The 18,202-nt window shown below is 42.2% G+C and overlaps 1 protein-coding gene across 5 annotated transcripts in view; it reads left to right on the top strand.

The window, feature by feature from the left end:
- adgb (androglobin) overlaps positions 1-18,202 on the top strand; it is a 111,913-nt gene that overhangs the window by 12,520 nt on the left and 81,191 nt on the right. For all 5 annotated transcript variants that reach the window (XM_029732969.1, XM_029732970.1, XM_029732968.1 and 2 more), the window contains 2 exons: positions 1,482-1,621; positions 6,171-6,257. In XM_029732969.1, coding sequence (XP_029588829.1) covers positions 1,482-1,621; positions 6,171-6,257 — 227 coding nt within the window. The remainder of the gene's footprint in view (positions 1-1,481; positions 1,622-6,170; positions 6,258-18,202) is intronic.

The raw sequence follows: 18,202 nt of genomic DNA, 5'->3' as shown, positions 1-18,202 counted from the left end.
TTGAATTCACAACAAAATGTGTAATAAGTCAAGGGATATGAATACTTTCTGAAGGCACTGTAGGTCTACCACACACTTTGTTTTGTCTGTGTCTGGTCTGTGACGATGCTCACAGTCATGAGACTGTATTTGCAAATAGTCTTTAGGAGTATGGTCATATATTTCCTAAACTTGTATTGTGCTTGTCTACTGTTCTCGGGTGGTGAAGATAGGCCTATTCCATTTTTATCAAATCGTTGGATTTTTGATGTCGAAAAGAGATGTTTTGGAACATAAGTGTATCAATCACAACAATAACAAAGAGATTGTGAGGTATAGAAGTATAGGAGGACGAGAGAATGTAACAGTTAAACTCACTGGCAGGCTGACAAGATTGGAGGCAGCAGCTCCCGTGCCAACGCTAGCTTGCTAACAGATGGATAAGGAGACATAATACGCCATCTTCTTTCTTTCTTTCTTTCTTTCTTTCTTTCTTTCTTTCTTTCTCTATTCCCGTCTCTTTCTCACTCTCTTTCTCTCGTCCCCTCTCGCTCTTTCGCTCTTCCCCTCTCTCCTTGTTTGTCTTTTTTCCCCTTTCTCCCGCCCTTTCTTTCACATACTCCTCTGCATCTCTCCCTCTCTCTTAATGAAGTTAGCTCCTTCACACCCTGTCCAGTCTCATCTGCAGAAAGGTTGAGCAGCTCCTGAGGGTGATGATTAGGATGGGGGGGAGGACAATGAGACAGAGAGAGAGGCACAGCTGTGATCAGTCAGTCAGATTACACTGTGCGTCTAAAGACTGAAGCTGCACGTCACTGTATTACACTGTATCTCCCACAGACAGCCAGTGGACATAGAGAACACTGAGAGGCTGCCTGTCTGCCACTGGGTTGAAGAGAGCATATGGATTCCTAGAAGGAGAGAGGCAGGGTAAATGGAATGGTGGGAGAAGGAATGTCCATCTTCAATCGCTAAATAGGTTATGAATGAAAAATAAATGGGGTTCCTAGGAAGATTTTCACTTGGCATTTGTGCTGTGTGAGTCCCAGCTCACCGCTTTTTCATCTCTTCCTGTCTGTATTTAATAACTGTGGTAATGCTCTCTGGTGTGTGTGAATCATACTCAAGGGTGCTACTATCAAATACAGTACCTACATGACAAATGGACAATGGATGCCTACACAGCGCTAGCACAGACCAGTCGTTCTTGTTTTAAATAGCAAATCGATTGAAGTCAACACTCCCATATTCTGCCGTTGTCTCAACATTGACTGCCTGGTCAGTGGAAATTTGATTATATCCAGCCTATTAATCAAATCTAAAGAATAAAGAACGATACACTGAAAGTATTGTTACTGTAATGGGCTGGTAAATGAAACTCACTGTGCTCTGTCAATTTCCAATTTCTATTGCTCTCTCTTCCTTGCCTTCTTTCTCCCCTCCTCCTCTCGCTCTATTGTTCCCTCATCTGTTCGCTCTTTTTTTTCTCCCCCTTCTGTCAGGGCTGCTGGAGGAAGATCATGGTGGACGATGCGTTGCCGTTTGATGAGGACAACAACCTGCTGCTTCCTGCCACCACCAACCAATCAGAGCTGTGGCCCATGCTGCTGGCCAAGGCCATCATTAAACTGGCCAACACAGAGTGAGTTCAACCATAGTTAAATCCTACTGAAACCTCAAAACCACCCTAAAGAGGGGACACAAACCAACAATCAACTTCAATACAATGACTGTATATATGAATTAACAAAGCCATCGATCATGTGACACCACCCATATGAAAAAATACTATAGTATACTCTGGTATAAATACTATAGTATTCACTTGTGTTTTTGCGGACTTTACTGTTGTATTGACTGTAGTGTTTTTGCGGACCAAAGTCTGCAGAAACACTACAGTGAATACTGTAGCATTTACTTTAGTAAACTGTAGAATATTGTAGTATTTACAGTTAAAGTTGCACTATGCAGAAATTGCTCCGCCATTTCAGTTTATGTGATAGTGTAGTGTAGAGAATCATTGTACCATCTAAACCGCTGTGAAATAGATTTTCCATAACCAAAAATATTGTTTCAGAGGTTTGAAGCTGGTGTAAAAGACACAAAAACAAAACTTAAGAATTGGAAGCATATAAATAGTGGACATAGAAAAGATCTACTGCTTCTTAGACTTGCTTTCAAGTATAACGATATATCTTTACTTCTATGTGAATTTGATTGGGTCACAAAAAGTCACATTTTGCCACTAGCTATAGTATGAATACTGTAGTAAAACAAACTGTAGTATATATTATTGTAACTAATGTAGTGTTTTTGCAGATTGTAGTATTTACTGTAGTGTTTTTGTGCACTGTAATATACTGCAGTATTTACTGTAGTGTTTTTTCAGATATTTCTATCACTGTAGTATTTACTATAGTTAAAAAAAGTGTTGTGTTTTTGCAGTATACAGTTTTACAGTATAATACAGTTTACTACAGAATTCTATATTAAGTACTGTAGTATTCTATAGTAAACTGTAGTATTTCTTTCATTCCTATGTGAAGACTCAATACCTCATTGAAGTCAAATGAAGTCGGTTAAGACGGCGTCTCATGGAGAAATAACATGCACAGTTTGAGCAACTCCAGGAAGGGACGTTGCAGGCTCTGTGTTACCCTCTCTCATTGAGTAACTCAAGTTGAAGGCCAAACTGGGTACTGCAGGCTGCCATCAGCAACTAAATGTGCAATTTTTTTTATTTTTTATAAATCAGTTCAAGGACATACATCTGGTGTATTAGAAGCAATTATTGGCACCATTTTTGTCCCCCCCAAAAAATATGTACACAAAGATTGACCACAAAGGTTGACATTTTTCCATTTACTATAATAGGGGATCCTTTTATCTTTAAGCAATGCCTGCAGGTCCAATGTCGGCATTGAACTTCCATAGCTTCAATGAGAGGTGGTAGCCGTTCTCCCCTGGCACACACCCTATTATCAGTCCATAGTACTACCACGGTGCTTAGAAAGCACAACTCTCATTCATTTTTAGTTTTGATTATTGGATAGGACAGAGGTAGAGCGGGAAGATAGAGGAGAGTGTGCTGAAATTCCAGTAGGCCGGAATCGAACCCATGCTGCAGCGGTATATTATGTGCACCTAGTCTTTCCCCTACAGTACATGCATTTAGCAGCAGTGCCCTCCTGCTGCTAAATCGTTGCAGACAAAATAATCATAATAAATACAATTTGTATAATTTGTATTTATATATTTATGCAATAGTGCGAGACTTTGGCAATTAAGCCCTTTTTCTAGTTACACAGAGTCAAATGAACTCATGGATACCATTTTTATGTCTGTGTGCAGTTTGAAGAAAGTTTCTAAATAGCGTTGGCGCAATTACTAACTAGCATTAGCGCAATTAAACCCTTTTTCTACTTACACAGAGTCAAATTAACTCATTGATATAATTTTAACTAGCATTAGCACAATGATTTAAAGGTCTACACATTCCCATCGACTTCCAGTCATTGTGCTAATGCTAGTTAGCAGTGTTTCGCAAAACTACCTTCAACTTCCTTCAAACTGCACGCAGAGACATACATAATGGTACCCATTAGTTAATCTGACTGGGTAAGTAGAAAAATGGCTTAATTGGCAAAATCTTGCACTAAACCATTTAAGATCAGTGACAAGTTTTAACATACAGTACCAGTGAAAAGTTTGGACACACCTACTCATTCAAGGGTTTTTCTTTATTTTGACTATTTTCTACATTGTAGAATAATAGTGGACATCAAAACTATGAAAAAAACATGGAATCATGTAAACTGTAAAAAAAGAAATGTCCTCTCACTTTCAACTGTGTTTACTTTCAGCAAACTTAACGTGTAAATATTTGTATGAACATAACAATATTCAACAACTGAGACATAAACTGAACAAGTTCCACAGACATGTGACTAACAGAACTGGAATAATGTGTCCCTGAACAAAGGGGGGGTTAAAATCAAAAGTAACAGTCATTATCTGGTGTGGCCACCAGCTGCATTAAATGCTGCAGTGCATCTTTTCCTCATGGACTGCACCAGATTTGACAATTCTTGCTGTGAGATGTTACCCCACTCTTCCACCAAGGCACCTGCAAGTTCCTGGACATTTCTGGTGGGAATGACCCTAGCCCTCACCCTCCGATCCAACATGTCCCAGACGTGCTCAATGGGATTGAGATCCGGGTTCTTCGCTAACCATCAAGCGCTATGATGAAACTGGCTCTCATGAGGACCGCCACAGGAAAGGATGACCCAAAGTTACCTCTGCTGCAGAGGATAAGTTCATTCGAGTTACCAGCATCAGAAATTTCAGCCCAAGTAAATGCTACACAGAGTTCAAGTAACATATACATCTCAACATCAACTGTTCAGAGGAGACTGTGTGAATCAGGCCTTCATGGTCGAATTGCTGCAAAGAAACCACTACTAAAGGACAACAATAATAAGAAGAGACTTGCTTGGGCAAAGAAACACGAGCAATAGACATTAGACCAGTGGAAATCTGTCCTTTGGTCTGATGAGTCCAACTGCCTAGTCTTTTTGAGACGCGGAGTAGGTGAACGGATGATCTCCGCATGTGTGCTTCTCACCGTGAAGCTTTGAGGAGAAGGTGTGATGGTGTTAGGGTGCTTTACATTCCTTAAGCAGGTTGAGAGAATGCCAAGAGTGTGCAAAGCTGTCATCAAGGCAAAGGGTGGCTATTTGAAGAATCTCAAATATAAAATATATTTAGATTTGTTTAGATTTGTTTAACACTTTTTTGGTTACTACATGTGTTATTTCATAGTTTTGATGTCTTCACTATTATTATACATAATAAAAATAAATAAAAACCCTTGAATGAGTAGGTGTGTTCAAACTTTTGACTGGTACTGTTTATTTGTAGAAAAACAGAATGAGCATTGGCGAAAAATGAGAGCCAGTAGCACACAACCAACACTTGCTCCTCATCTCCCTACAAGGCAGGTGGTCTCATCTGTTGCAGTATTTTTCTGATGTTGTCAACATAATTACGTTTTCATGCATTTTGGAGTAGATTGTCCTATTAAAAAGTCACCAGAAGTGACCTTCATACAGTCGTTCTACCAAAAAAATATTACCTTTGCCACCGCTTCTGAAAAAAAATGCTTGGGGAAACACTGGCACCAGAGGAGGTGGCTTAGACCGCTAGACCACCTTAGGCCATTCATTTCAGCCCCAGTATACCTCCCCATATGTTTACACAGGACTTTATTACTGTACATGATAGGGAAGGTAAGTAAACAAAGCACTACAGCAGCACACGCACAAACACACTGCTGGGCTATTTTGTTGGCGTTGTAGAAACAGACACAGTGGGTCAATTCCCCGGTCTGTCACTCTACAATTTGGTGGCTTGTGCGTGCATGTAATTGTAGGATTTACTGTATGTTGTGGTTTTATGGTTGTCAAAGGTTGGGACATAAATGTTTCATCCCATCCAGGAAATCTGTTTTCTCTCTGCTTGTGAATCTTTTATAACCCCCAGTGAAAGTTCAAAGGAGATAAAGCTCTGAAAAAACTTTTACCATGTGTCTGTCATAAAAGCGTAGTCTAAATCTTGAATCTTCAATATCCATTTTTGTTGGTGTGCTTTTTATAGAAATCACAGTGGAGCACAGTATGGAGCTCAGTCACAATTTTAGGATGGTTTATAGTTTTTCAGTGTTAGATATTGAGTAAGGCCATACAGTAAATATTGATCAACTTTCATTTTGCGATTCATTACTGTGTACTGAACAGGTTGGGCACAGTGTCCCATGAGGTGCAATTAGACACACAAACATCTGTTTCAGTTCAAAAACACTACCAGGACACCTGTACACACACACACACACACACACATATATATATAATGGAGTTCCCAGGGTTTCTCTGAAATCAACTTCTGTGTTTGTGTATTTCATAAACAATCAAGCATGAAATTACTTTTCCTCTTTAAGCCTGAGAAGCTACTGTCTGTCTCTGACTATCCCTTCCAATTGCTGCTAGGTCAAATCTCCCTACTGTGAATATCTGTGTGTGTGTGTTAGCCGGAACTATAGGAGTCAATTTAGCTGTGGTTTCCTAATGTGTGTTTTGTACATTGTGGTGTAATGTGTGTGTGTGAACAGTATATGTGTGTTTGTGTTGCAGTGTGGTGTCAGGACAGAGGAAGGAGCTGGGAGAGTTCACTGTCATCCATGCTTTGACCGGATGGATTCCTGAACTCATCCCTCTACAGTAGGGTCATCATTCACTTATCTCTTCTCTTCTCATCTATTCTTCCTGTTCTCTTTCTGTTCATTGAAGTAGGGTTCTCCTCATCTTGTAGCTTTAGTTTTTCACATCCACACTTTATTAGATCTTTGTTTTATGCAATAGAATATTCTCTGTTGATGTTGTTAAAACCAAGCAGTCCATTTTGACCTATAAGGCCTGGTACCTGCAGTCGAAGGTGGATGCAGTGAGGGACTGCAGTGCAGGGGCTTGCCTCCTCTTGAATAAACTGTGTTCGGGGAAGCAGGAGGGTGTTGTTCTCTCCACCTCAGCAGGTTAGCTGTTGTTAGTGGACCCCCTGGGAAACCTATCAGCCAACACAGTCAGGGTGCTGAGGCACACACACACATACAGACACCCACTAGGCTAGTGTTAGTGTGTCTGTTCTACAGGGGTCAAGGGGCTGTGGGAGGTCCCATTGTAATTTTCTCCATGTTAAACCTGGATGGGGGTGGGAATACACACACACACACACACACACACACCGGTGGTGGCCGGTGCCATTTAAGATAAAGGAGGACACATTTAGTTTTTCCTATTACAGCATATTGGATGACTGTCATTCATATTCAATTCCCACAGCTTAATGTAACATCGATAGGTTTAGGCTACTACATGATGCTCTAATTTTCCCTATACCCATAATGAGGTTGTTACAACCTAGCCTACAAATGAACGTTTATAATGTAGGTGCACAGGTCAGGAGACGAATTGGAGTAATCAAAGTGCTCCAAACAGTTCCAAAACGTTGTGTTTTGCAACTTTCTCTTGGACAAATTCAGGTAGGTCCATCCCTGTTTCATTCCGTTTGCTTCAGTTTAAAAAAAGTTTTCTAACAGAATCGGAGGAATGAATACACCCCTGATCACCTGCACACACAGTTCACTTACATAGCAGCCACGTACAGAATCATCATTTGCTCGTTGTATAATTCCATTTTGCATTCAAGCGCTCTCCTCTCACCTTTTTCCTTCGCTTGTGGACTTCAGAACACAACAGCTGTCTGTGACCAAGTTTAAAAACCACTCCAAGCTAAAGCTAAATACAATTAACACATTTTGGTCACCATATTAGCTAACGTGTTAGTTAACCCACAATCTAATCCATGTGTACAATCACACAGTATAGTGTACAGTCGTGGCCAAAAGTTTTGAGAATGACACAAATATTAATTTTCACAAAGTCTGCTGCCTCAGTTTGTATGATGGCAATTTGCATATACTCCAGAATGTTATGAAGAGTGATCAGATGAATTGCAAAGTCCCTCTTTGCCATCATATCAGTGATTCTCTCGTTAACACGGGTGTGAGTGTTGACGAGGACACGGCTGGATATCAATCACTCTGTCATGCTGATTGAGTTCAAATAACAGGGTGGTGCTTGGAATCATTTTTCTTCCTCTGTCAACCATGGTTACCTGGAAGGAAACACGTGCTGTCATCATTGTTTTGCACAAAAAGGGCTTCACAGGCAAGGATATTGCTTCCAGTAAGATTGCACCAAAGTCAACCATTTATCGGATCATCAAGAATTTCAAGAAGAGTGGTTCAATTGTTGTGAAGAAGGCTTCAGGGTGCCCAAGAAAGTCCAGCAAGCGCCAGGACCGTCTCCTAAATGTAACTCAGATGCAGGATTGGGGCACCACCAGTACAGAGCTTGCTCAGGAATGGCAGCAGGCAGGTGTGAGTGCATCTGCACACACAGTGAGGCGAAGACTTTTGGAGGATGGCCTGGTGTCAAGAAGGGCAGCAAAGAAGCCACTTCACTCCAGGAAAAACATCAGGGACAGACTGATATTCTGCAAAAGGTACAGGGATTGGACTGCTGAGGACTGGGGTAAAGTCATTTTCTCTGATGAATCCCGTTTCCGATTGTTTGGGGCATCCGGAAAAAAGCTTGTCCGGAGAAGACAAGGTGAGCGCTACCATCAGTCCTGTGTCATGCCGTCAGTAAAGCATCCTGAGACCATTCATGTGTGGGGTTGCTTCTCAGCCAAGGGAGTGGGCTCACTCACAATTTTTCCTAAGAACACAGCCATGAATAAAGAATGGTACAACACATCCTCCGATAGCAACTTCTCCCAACCATCCAGGAACAGTTTGGTGATGAACAATGCCTTTTCCAGCATGATGGAGCACCTTGCCTTAAGGCAAAAGTGATAACTAAGTGCCTCGGGGAACAAAACATCGATATTTTGGGTCCATGGCCAGGAAACTCCCCAGACCTTAATTCCATTGAGAACTTGTGGTCAGTCCTCAAGAGGTGGGTGGACAAACAAAAACCCACAAATTCTGACAAACTCCAAGCATTGATTATGCAAGAATGGGCTGCCATCAGTCAGGATGTGGCCCAGAAGTTAATTGACAGCATGCCAGGGCGAATTGTAGAGGTCTTGAAAAAGAAGGGTCAACACTGCAAATATTGACTCTTTGCATCAACTTCATGTAATTGTCAATAAAAGCCTTTGACACTTATGAAATGCTTGTAATTATACTTCAGTATTCCATAGTAACATCTGTCAAAAATATCTAAAGACACTGAAACAGCAAACTTTGTGAAAATGAAGATGTGTGTCATTCTCAAAACTTTTGGCCACGACTGTACAGCTAGCAGTTACACTGGCGGGCCCCGGTGGCAACACATTAATGAATCCGAAAGCTTATCTTGACATGGAAGAAATGCAGTGTTGGATAGCCTTAGCCTGCTAGCTATCATAAATAGCATTCCTCTCTGTTTGAGTCAGGTTGTTGAGTAGGCTAAATTACCTGCATTAGCTAAGTAATTGAAAGGTAAACTGAGAACAAAAAAATAAAATGAAATATAGCTTGCAATCTCTCTTTCTTTCTCTCTGCTGCTTCTCAATCATTTTTGAAGAAATGAATTTCTTCAACTGTTCAACTATTGTATCTCTCAGTTTGAGTCAACTACTCAGCACACTTTATTCACTGCAGTGGTAGCTAGTTATAGCTTATGTGTTCAGTGCTTGATTCATTCTCTGATACTTTGATTAGATGGACAAGATGTTAGTTCATACTGCAAAAGCTCTGATAAGTTGGAGGATGTCCTCTGGAAGTTGTCATAATTATTGTTTAAGTCAGTGGAAGGAGGTGAGAACCATCAGCCTCCTAGGTTTTGTATTGAATTAAAACAATTTTTATTTATAAAGCCCTTTTTACATCATTAGATGTCACAAAGTGCTATACAGAAACCCAGCTTAAAACCCCAAACAGCAAGAAATGCAGATGAAGAAGCACGGTAGCTAGGAAAAACTCCTTAGAAAGGCAGGAACCTAGGAAGAATCCAGGCTTTTGAGGGGTGGCCAGTCCTCTTCTGACTGTGCCGGGTGGAGATTATAAGAGTACATGGCCATTAAGGCCAGATTGTTCTTTAAGATGTTCAAACGTTCATAGATAACCAGCAGGGTTTAATAATAATCACAGTGGTTGTATGGGGTGCAACAGGTCAGTACCTCAGGAGTATATGTCAGTTGGCTTTTCATAACCAAGCATTCAGAGGTCGAGACAGCATGTGCGGTAGAAAGAGAGTCGAAAACAGCAGGTCTGGGACAAGGTAACACATCCGGTGAACAAGTCAGGGTTCCATAGCCATAGGCAGAACAGTTGAAACTGGAGCAACAAACGACCAGGTGGACTGGGGAAAGCCAGGAATCATCAGGCCAGTTAGTCCTGAGGCATGGTCCTAGGGCTCAGGTCCTCCGGGAGGAGGGAGAGAGAGAGCATTAGAGGGAGCATACTTAAATTTGCACAGGACACCAGATAAGACCGGAGAATTACACCAGATATAACAGACTGATCCTAGCCCCCCGGCACATAGACTGTTGCATAATAGATACTGGAGGCTGAGACGGGGGGGTCGGGGGACACTGTGGCCTCGTCCGACAATACCCTGGGACAGTGCCAACCAGGCAGGATATAACCCCACCCACTTTGCCAAAGCACAGCCCCCATACCACTAGAGGGATATCAACAGACCACCAACTTACTAACCTGAGACAAGGCTGAGTGTAGCCCACGAAGATCTCCTCCACTGCATGAGGGGAGAGCAGCATGGAAGAGCAATAAAGAGCATGGAAGAGCAATAGTAAACCAGTGACTCAGCCCCCGTAATAGGGTCAGAGGCAGATAATCTGTGGAGAGAGTGGAGCCCGTCGGGCAGAGACAGCATCGGCGGTTCATCCGTTCCAGTGCATTGCCGTTCACCTTCGCACGCCCTGGTTCAGACTGCTTTCAATCATATTACCTACTGAAGAGATAAGTCTTCAGTAAAGACTTAAAGGTCGAGACCGAGTCTGCGTCACTCATATGGATAGGAAAAAATGTAGCTCTATAGGAGAAACCAGTGCCTCCAGCTCTTTGCTTAGAATTTTTAGCGACGACAAGGAGGCCAGTGTCTTGTGACTGTAGCGTATGTGGAGGTATGTACTGCAGGACCAAATTGGAGAGATGGGTAGGAGCAAGCCCATGTAATGCTTTGTAGGTTAGCAGTAAAACCTTGAAATCAGCCCTAGCCTTCACAGGAGGCTAGCACATGAGTAATATGATCAGAAAATAAAATTGATGACCTACTATGAAGATTATTCTACCAACAGGAAATTAAAAACTGTAACATCTTATGTTTCACCGAGACGTGGCTGACCGGAGATCGGACAATATAGAGCTAGCGGGATTTTCCATGCACAGGCAGAACAGAGACGCTACCACTGGTAAGACGAGGGGTGGGATGTGTGTCTTTTTGTAAATAACAGCTCGTGCGCGATGTCTAATATAAAAGTAGTCTCGAGGTATTGCTCGCCGTAGGTAGAGTACCTTATGATAAGCTGTAGACCACACTATCTACAAAGTGAGTTCTCATCTGTATTATTTGTAGCCGTCTATTTACCACCACAAAGCGAAGCTGGCACTAAGACCGCTCTCAACCAACTCTATAAGGCCATAAGCAAAGAAGAAAATGCTCACCCAGCTCCTGGTGGCCGGGGACTTTGACTCAGCATGTCACATGTGAAAGCAGGGGGGAAAAAAATCCTACACCACCTTTACTCCACACACCGAGATGCATACAAAGCTCTCCCCCGCCCTCCATTTGTCAAATCTGACTATAATTCTGTCCTCCTGATTCCTGCTTACAAGCAAAAACTAAAGCAGGAAGCACCAGTGACTCGCTCAATACGGAAGTGGTCAGATGACGCAGATGCGACACTACAGGACTGTTTTGCTAGCACAGACTGGAATATGTTCCGGGATTCATCCAATGACATTGAGGAATACACCACCTCAGTCATCGGCTTCATCAATAAGTGCATTGATGACGTCGTCCCCACAGTGACTGTACGTACATATCCCAACCAGAAGCCATGGATTACAGGCAACATCCACATCGAGCTAAAGGTTAGAGCTGCCGCATTCAAGGTGCGGAAGACTAATCCGGATGCTTATAAGAAATCCCGCTATGCCCTCAGACGAACCATCAACAAGCAAATCGTCAATACAGGATTAAGATTGAATCCTACTACACTGGCTCTGACGCTCGTCGGATGTGGCAGGGCTTGAAAACTATTTCGGACTACAAAGGGATACCCAGACACGAGCTGCCCAGTGACATGAGCCTACCAGACGAGCTAAATGCCTTTTATGCTCGCTTCGAGGTAAGCAACACTGAAGCATGCACGAGAGGACCAGCTGTTCTGGATGACTGTGTAATAACGCTCTCGGTAGCTGATATGAACAAAACCTTTAAACAGGTCAACATTCACAAAGCTGCTGGGCCAGACGGATTACCAGGACATGTACTCAAAGCATGCCCGGACCAACTGTCAAGTGTCTTCGCTGACATTTTCAACCTCTCCCTGACCGAGTCTGTAATACCTACATGTTTCAAGCAGACCACCATAGTCCCTGTGCCCAAGGAGCGAAGGTAGCCTGCCTAAATGATTATCACCCCGTGGCACTCGCGTCAGTATCCATTAAGTGCTTTGACAGGCTGGTCATGGCTCACATCAACAGCATCCTCCCGGACACCCTAGACCCATACCGCCCCAACAGATCCACAGATGACGCAATCTCAATCGCACTCCACACTGCCCTTTCTCACCTGGACAAATGGAACACCTATGTGAGAATGCAGTTCATTGACTACAGCTCAGCGTTCAACACCATAGTGCCCATGAAGCTCATCACTAAGCAAAGGACACCTCCCTCTGCAACTGGATCCTGGACTTCCTGACAGGCCACCCCCAGGTGGTAGAGTAGGCAACCACACATCTGCCATGCTGATCTTTAACACTGGGGCCCCTCAGGGGTGTGTACTTAGTCCTCTCCTGTATTCCCTGCGTGGCCAAACACGACTCCAACAGCATCATTTAAGTTTTCTGATGACACAACAGTGGTAGGCCTGTTCATCGACAACGATGAGGTAGCCTATAGGGAGGAGGTCAGAGAACTGACAGTGTGGTGCCAGGACAACAACCTCTCCCTCAATGTGAGCAAGACTAAGGAGCTGATCATGGACTACAGGAAAAGGCGGGTCGAACAGGCCCCCATTAACATTGACGTTGCTGTAGTGGAGCGGGTCGAGACTTTCAAGTTCCTTGGTGTCCACATCACCAACGAACTATCATGGTCCAAACATACCAGGACAGTCGTGAAGAGGGCGCGACAAAACCTTTTCCCTCTCAGGAGACTGAAAAGATTCGGCTTGGGTCCCCAGATCCTCAAAAGGTTCTACAGCTGCACCATCGCGAGCATCCTGACCGGTTGCATCACCGCCTGGTATGGTAACTGCTCGGCATCTGACCGTAAGGCACTGCAGAGGGTAGTGTGAACGGCCCAGTACATCACTGGGGCCAAGCTTCCTGCCATCCAGGACCTATATCATTTTTGGTGACAGAGGAAAGCCCATAAAATTGTCAAACTCCAGTCATCCAAGTTATAGACTGTTTTCTCTGCTACCGCACGGCAAGCCTAGGACACATAGGCTCCCCAACAGCTTCTACCCCCAAGCCATAAGACTGCTGAAGAATTCCTGAAATCGCCACCAGACAATTTACATTGACCCCCCCTTTTGTACACTTCTGCAACTGTTCTGTTTGTTACCTGTGCATAGTCACTTCGCCCCCCACCTACATGTAAAGATTACCTCAATTAGCCTTTACCCCCTCACACTGACTCGGTACTGGTGCCCCCTGTATATAGCCTCGTTATTATTATTCTTATTGTGTTACTTTTTATTATAACTTTTTATTTTAGTCTACTTGGTAAATATGTTCTTCTTGAACCGCACTGTTGATTAACCTCTCTGGGCTAGGTGGGACGTTAGCGTCCCACTCTATTCAACAGCCAGTGGAATCGCGTGGTGCGAAATACAAATACCTCAAAAATGCTATAACTTCAATTTCTCAAACATATGACAATTTTACACCATTTGAAAGATAAGACTCTCGTTAACCTCTTACATCTAGACGTTCCGCTAGCGGAACACCTGCTCCAATATCCAATGATAGGCGTGGCGCGAATTACAAATTCCTCAAAAATCCCAAAACTTAAATTTTTCAAACATATGACTATTTTACACCATTTTAAAGACAAGACTCTCCTTTATCTAACCACACTGTCCGATTCAAAAAGGCTTTACAGCGAAAGCAAAATATTAGATTATGTCAGCAGAGTACCCAGCCAGAAATAATCAGACACCCATTTTTCAAGCTAGCATATAATGTCACAAAAAACAAAACCATAGCTAAATGCAGCACTAACCTTTGATGATCTTCATCAGATGACACGCCTAGGACATTATGTTATACAATACATGCATGTTTTGTTCAATCAAGTTCATATTTATATCAAAAACCAGCTTTTTACATTAGCATGTGACGTTCAGAACTAGCATTCCCACCGAACACTTCCGGTGAATTTACTAAATTACTCACGATAAACGTTCACAAAAAACATAACAATTATTTAAAGAATTATAGATACAGAACTCCTTTATGTACTCGCTATGTCCGATTTTAAAATAGCTTTTCGGTGAAAGCACATTTTGCAATATTCTGAGTAGATAGCCCGGCATCACAGGGCTAGCTATTTAGACACCCAGCAAGTTTAGCCTTCACCAAACTCCGATTTACTATTAGAAAAGTTTGATTACCTTTGGTGTTCTTCGTCAGAATGCACTCCCAGGACTTCTACTTCAATAACAAATGTTGGTTTGGTCCAAAATAATCCGTAGTTATATCCAAACAGCGGCGTTTTGTTCGTGCGTTCAAGACACTATCCGAAGTGTAAATAAGGGTCACGAGCATGGCGCACTTCGTGACAAAAGATTTCTAAATATTTCATTACCGTACTTCGAAGCATGTCAACCTCTCTTTAAAATAAATTTTTATGCCACTTTTCTCGTAAAAAAGCGATAATATTCCGACCGGGAAAGCGTGTATACGTACAAAGAGAGAGAAAATAAAAGCATGCTATCCCCTCGTGCACGAGCCTTAGTCTCATAGTACTGTTACTGGCCACTATCCAAACGCGCTAATGTTTTGCAGCCAGAGCCTGCAAAGCCACTATTCAGCTTTTTGCCGCCTTCTGAGATCCCATGGGAGCCGTAGGAAGTGTCACGTAACAGCAGAGATCCCCTGTAATGGATAGAGATAATCAACAAGGGCAAGAAATGGTCAGACAGGGTACTTCTTGTACAGAATCTTCTCAGGTTTTGGCCTGCCAAATGAGTTCTGTTATACTCACAGACACCATTCAAACATTCAAACAGCTAATAATTATATGCATATTCTAGTTTCTGGGCAGGAGTAATAATCAGATTAAATCGGGTATGTTTTTTATCCGGCCGTGAAAATACTGCCCCCTAGCCATAACAGGTTAAAGCCTGTGTAAAGTTAATTTGTTTCAATGTGTACCGGTAGGCACCTGCGGCTTATAGACATGTGCGGCTTATTTATGTTCAAAATAATACTTTTATAAAAATTCAGTGGGTGTGGCTTATATTCAGGTGCGCTTAATAGTCCGGAAATTACGGTACATTATTTATCTTCAGGAAGGCCGTGAGTTGCGGCGCAACAACTTTTTCAAAAATGTTTAGAAGAATGGGATATTCGATATACAGTACCAGTTAAAAGTTTGGACACACCTACTCATTCGTGTTTTTCTTTTACTGTTTTCTACATTGTAGAATAATAGTGAAGACGTCAAAACTATGAAATATCATATGGAATCATGTAGTAACCAAATAAGTGTTAAACAAATCAAAATATATTTGAAATTCTTCAAAGTAGCCACCCTTTGCCTTGATGACAGCTTTGCACACTCTTCGCTTTCTCTCAAACAACTTAATGAAGTAGTCACCTGGAATGCATTTCAATTAACAGGTGAAATGCTTTCCAGGTGCCTGTTAATTTGTGGAATTTTTTTCCTTAATGGGTTTCAGCCAATCAGTTGTGTTGTGACAAGGTAGGGGCGGAATATAGAAGATAGCCCTATTTGGTAAAAGACCAAGTCCATATTATGGCAAGAGCAGCTCAAATCAGCAAAGAGAAATGACAGTCCATCATTACTTTAAGACATGAAAGTCAGTCAATGTGGAACATTTCATGAACTTTGAAGTTTCTTCAAGTGCCTTTGCAAAAACTATCAAGCGCTATGATGAAACTGGCTAACAGTCTCATGAGGACCGTCACAGGAAAGGAAGAGTTACCTCTGCTGCAGAGGACAAGTTCATTAGAGTTACCAGCCTCCGAAATTGCAGCCCAAATAAATGCTTCACAGAGTTCAAGTAACAGACACATCAACTGTTCAGAGAAGAATGTGTGAATTAGGCCTTCATGGACGAATTGCTGCAAAGAAACCACTACTAAAGGACACCAATAAGAAGAGAAGACTCGCTTGAGTCAAGAAACACGAGCAATGGACATTAGACCAGTGTAAATCTGTCCTTTGGTTTGATGAGTCCAAATTTCAGATTTTTGGTTCCAACCGCCATGTCTTTGTGAGATGCGGAGTAGGTGAACGGATGATCTCCACGTGTAGTTCCCACTGTGAAGCATGGAGGTGTGATGGTGCTTTGCATTCTGCAGCGATACGCCTTCCCATCTGGTTTGCACTATCAGTTGTTTTTCAACAGTACAATGACCGAACACACCTTCAGGCTGTGTAAGGGCTATTTGACCAAGTAGAAGAGTGATGGAGTGCTGAATCAGATGACCAGGCCTCCACAATCACCCGACCTCAACCCAATTGAGATGGTTTGGGATGAGTTGGACCGCAGAGTGAAGGAAAAGCAGCCAACAAGTGCTCAGCATATGTGGGAACTCCATCAAGACTGTTGGAAAGTATTTCAGGTTGAGAGAATGCCAAGAGTGTGCAAAGTTGTCATCAAGGCAAAAGGTGGCTACTTTGAAGAATCTAAAATACAACACATTTGGATTTGTTTAACAACTTTTTGGTTACTACATGATTCAATATTTGTTATTTCATAGTTTTGATGTTTTCACTATTATTCTGCAATGTAGAAAATAGTGCAATTAATGAAAAACCCTTGAATGAGTATGTGTGTACAAACTTTTGACTGGTACTGTAGGCCAATAGTTTATAAAAAACATTTTCAGGGTCAAGGTTTGGTTTTTTCGATAGGCTTTATTACTGCCACTTTTAGTGAGTTTGGTACATATCCAGAGAATAGGGAGCCATTTATTATTCTCAACAATGGAGGGCCAAGCACAGGAAGTTGCTCTTTCAGTAGTTGGAATAGGGTCCAGAATGCAGCTTGAAGGTTTAGAGGCCATGACTATTTTCATGAATGTGTCAAAAACTTTGAGTGTCTCCATTTATCCTAGAGCTTTGGAGAAATACGCAGATTCAAAGAGGAGTCTGTATTTTGCTTTCTGGTGATCGTGATCTTTTCGTTGAAGAAGTTCATGAATTCATCACTGCTGAAGTGAAAGCCATCCTCTCTTGGGGAATGCTGCTTTTTAGTTAGCTTTGCGGCAGTATCAAGAATACATTGAGGATTGTTCTTATTCCCCTCAATTAGGTTGGAAAAATAGGATGATCAAACAGCAGTGTGGGCTCTTCGATATTGCACAGTACTGTCTTTCCAAGCTAGTCAGAAGAAGTTTTAGGGGTGTGACTACATCTAGGGTATTACGCAAAGTTACATTTAGATCCTCAGTTAGATGTTTAACCGATTTTTGTACTCTGACGTCCTTGGGTAGGTGGTGGGAGTCTGGAAGGGCATCTAGGAATCTTTGGGTTGTCCAAGAATTTATAGCACGGCTTTTGATGATCGTTGGTTGGGGTCTGAGCAGAATATTAGTTGGCGGTCCGATAGTCCAGGATAATGAGGAAAAACATTTACATCCAGAATATTTATTCCACGGGACTGAGTAGTGGCAACGAGTAGGTCCGAAGGCGTGTTGGACAAAACCGACTGAGTCTGTGATGGCTCCGAAAGTGGGAGTGGGTCTATAAGACTTTTCCATGTGAATATTATATGCCATGACTATAAAGTCCGATTGGAACTCAGAGGAACGCTGTGTACGGCCCAGGAGGCCTGTAAACAGTAGCTATAAAAAGTGATTCAGTAGGCTGCATAGATTTCATGACTAGAAGCTCAAAAGACAAAAATGCAGTCATTTATTTTTGGGTAAATTGAAATTTGCTGTCGTAAATGTTAGCAACACCTCTGGCGTTTCCGGGATGCGCAGGAATATAATCTAGTGTAACCAGGAGGAGAAGCCTCATTTAACACAGTAAATTCATCAGGTTTGAGCCAGTCAGGCCAATCACATCACATTTCTGATCATTGATTAGTTTCTTGACTATGACTGCCTTGGAAGTGAGGGATCTAACATTAAGTAGCCCTTTTTTGAGATGTGAGATATCACAATC

The sequence above is a fragment of the Salmo trutta genome, chromosome 35, assembly GCF_901001165.1.
Source record: "Salmo trutta chromosome 35, fSalTru1.1, whole genome shotgun sequence".
NCBI classification, from domain to species: domain Eukaryota; kingdom Metazoa; phylum Chordata; class Actinopteri; order Salmoniformes; family Salmonidae; genus Salmo; species Salmo trutta.
Note: the sequence above shows the minus strand (reverse complement) of the source record. Positions and strands in the feature narration are given on the sequence as shown.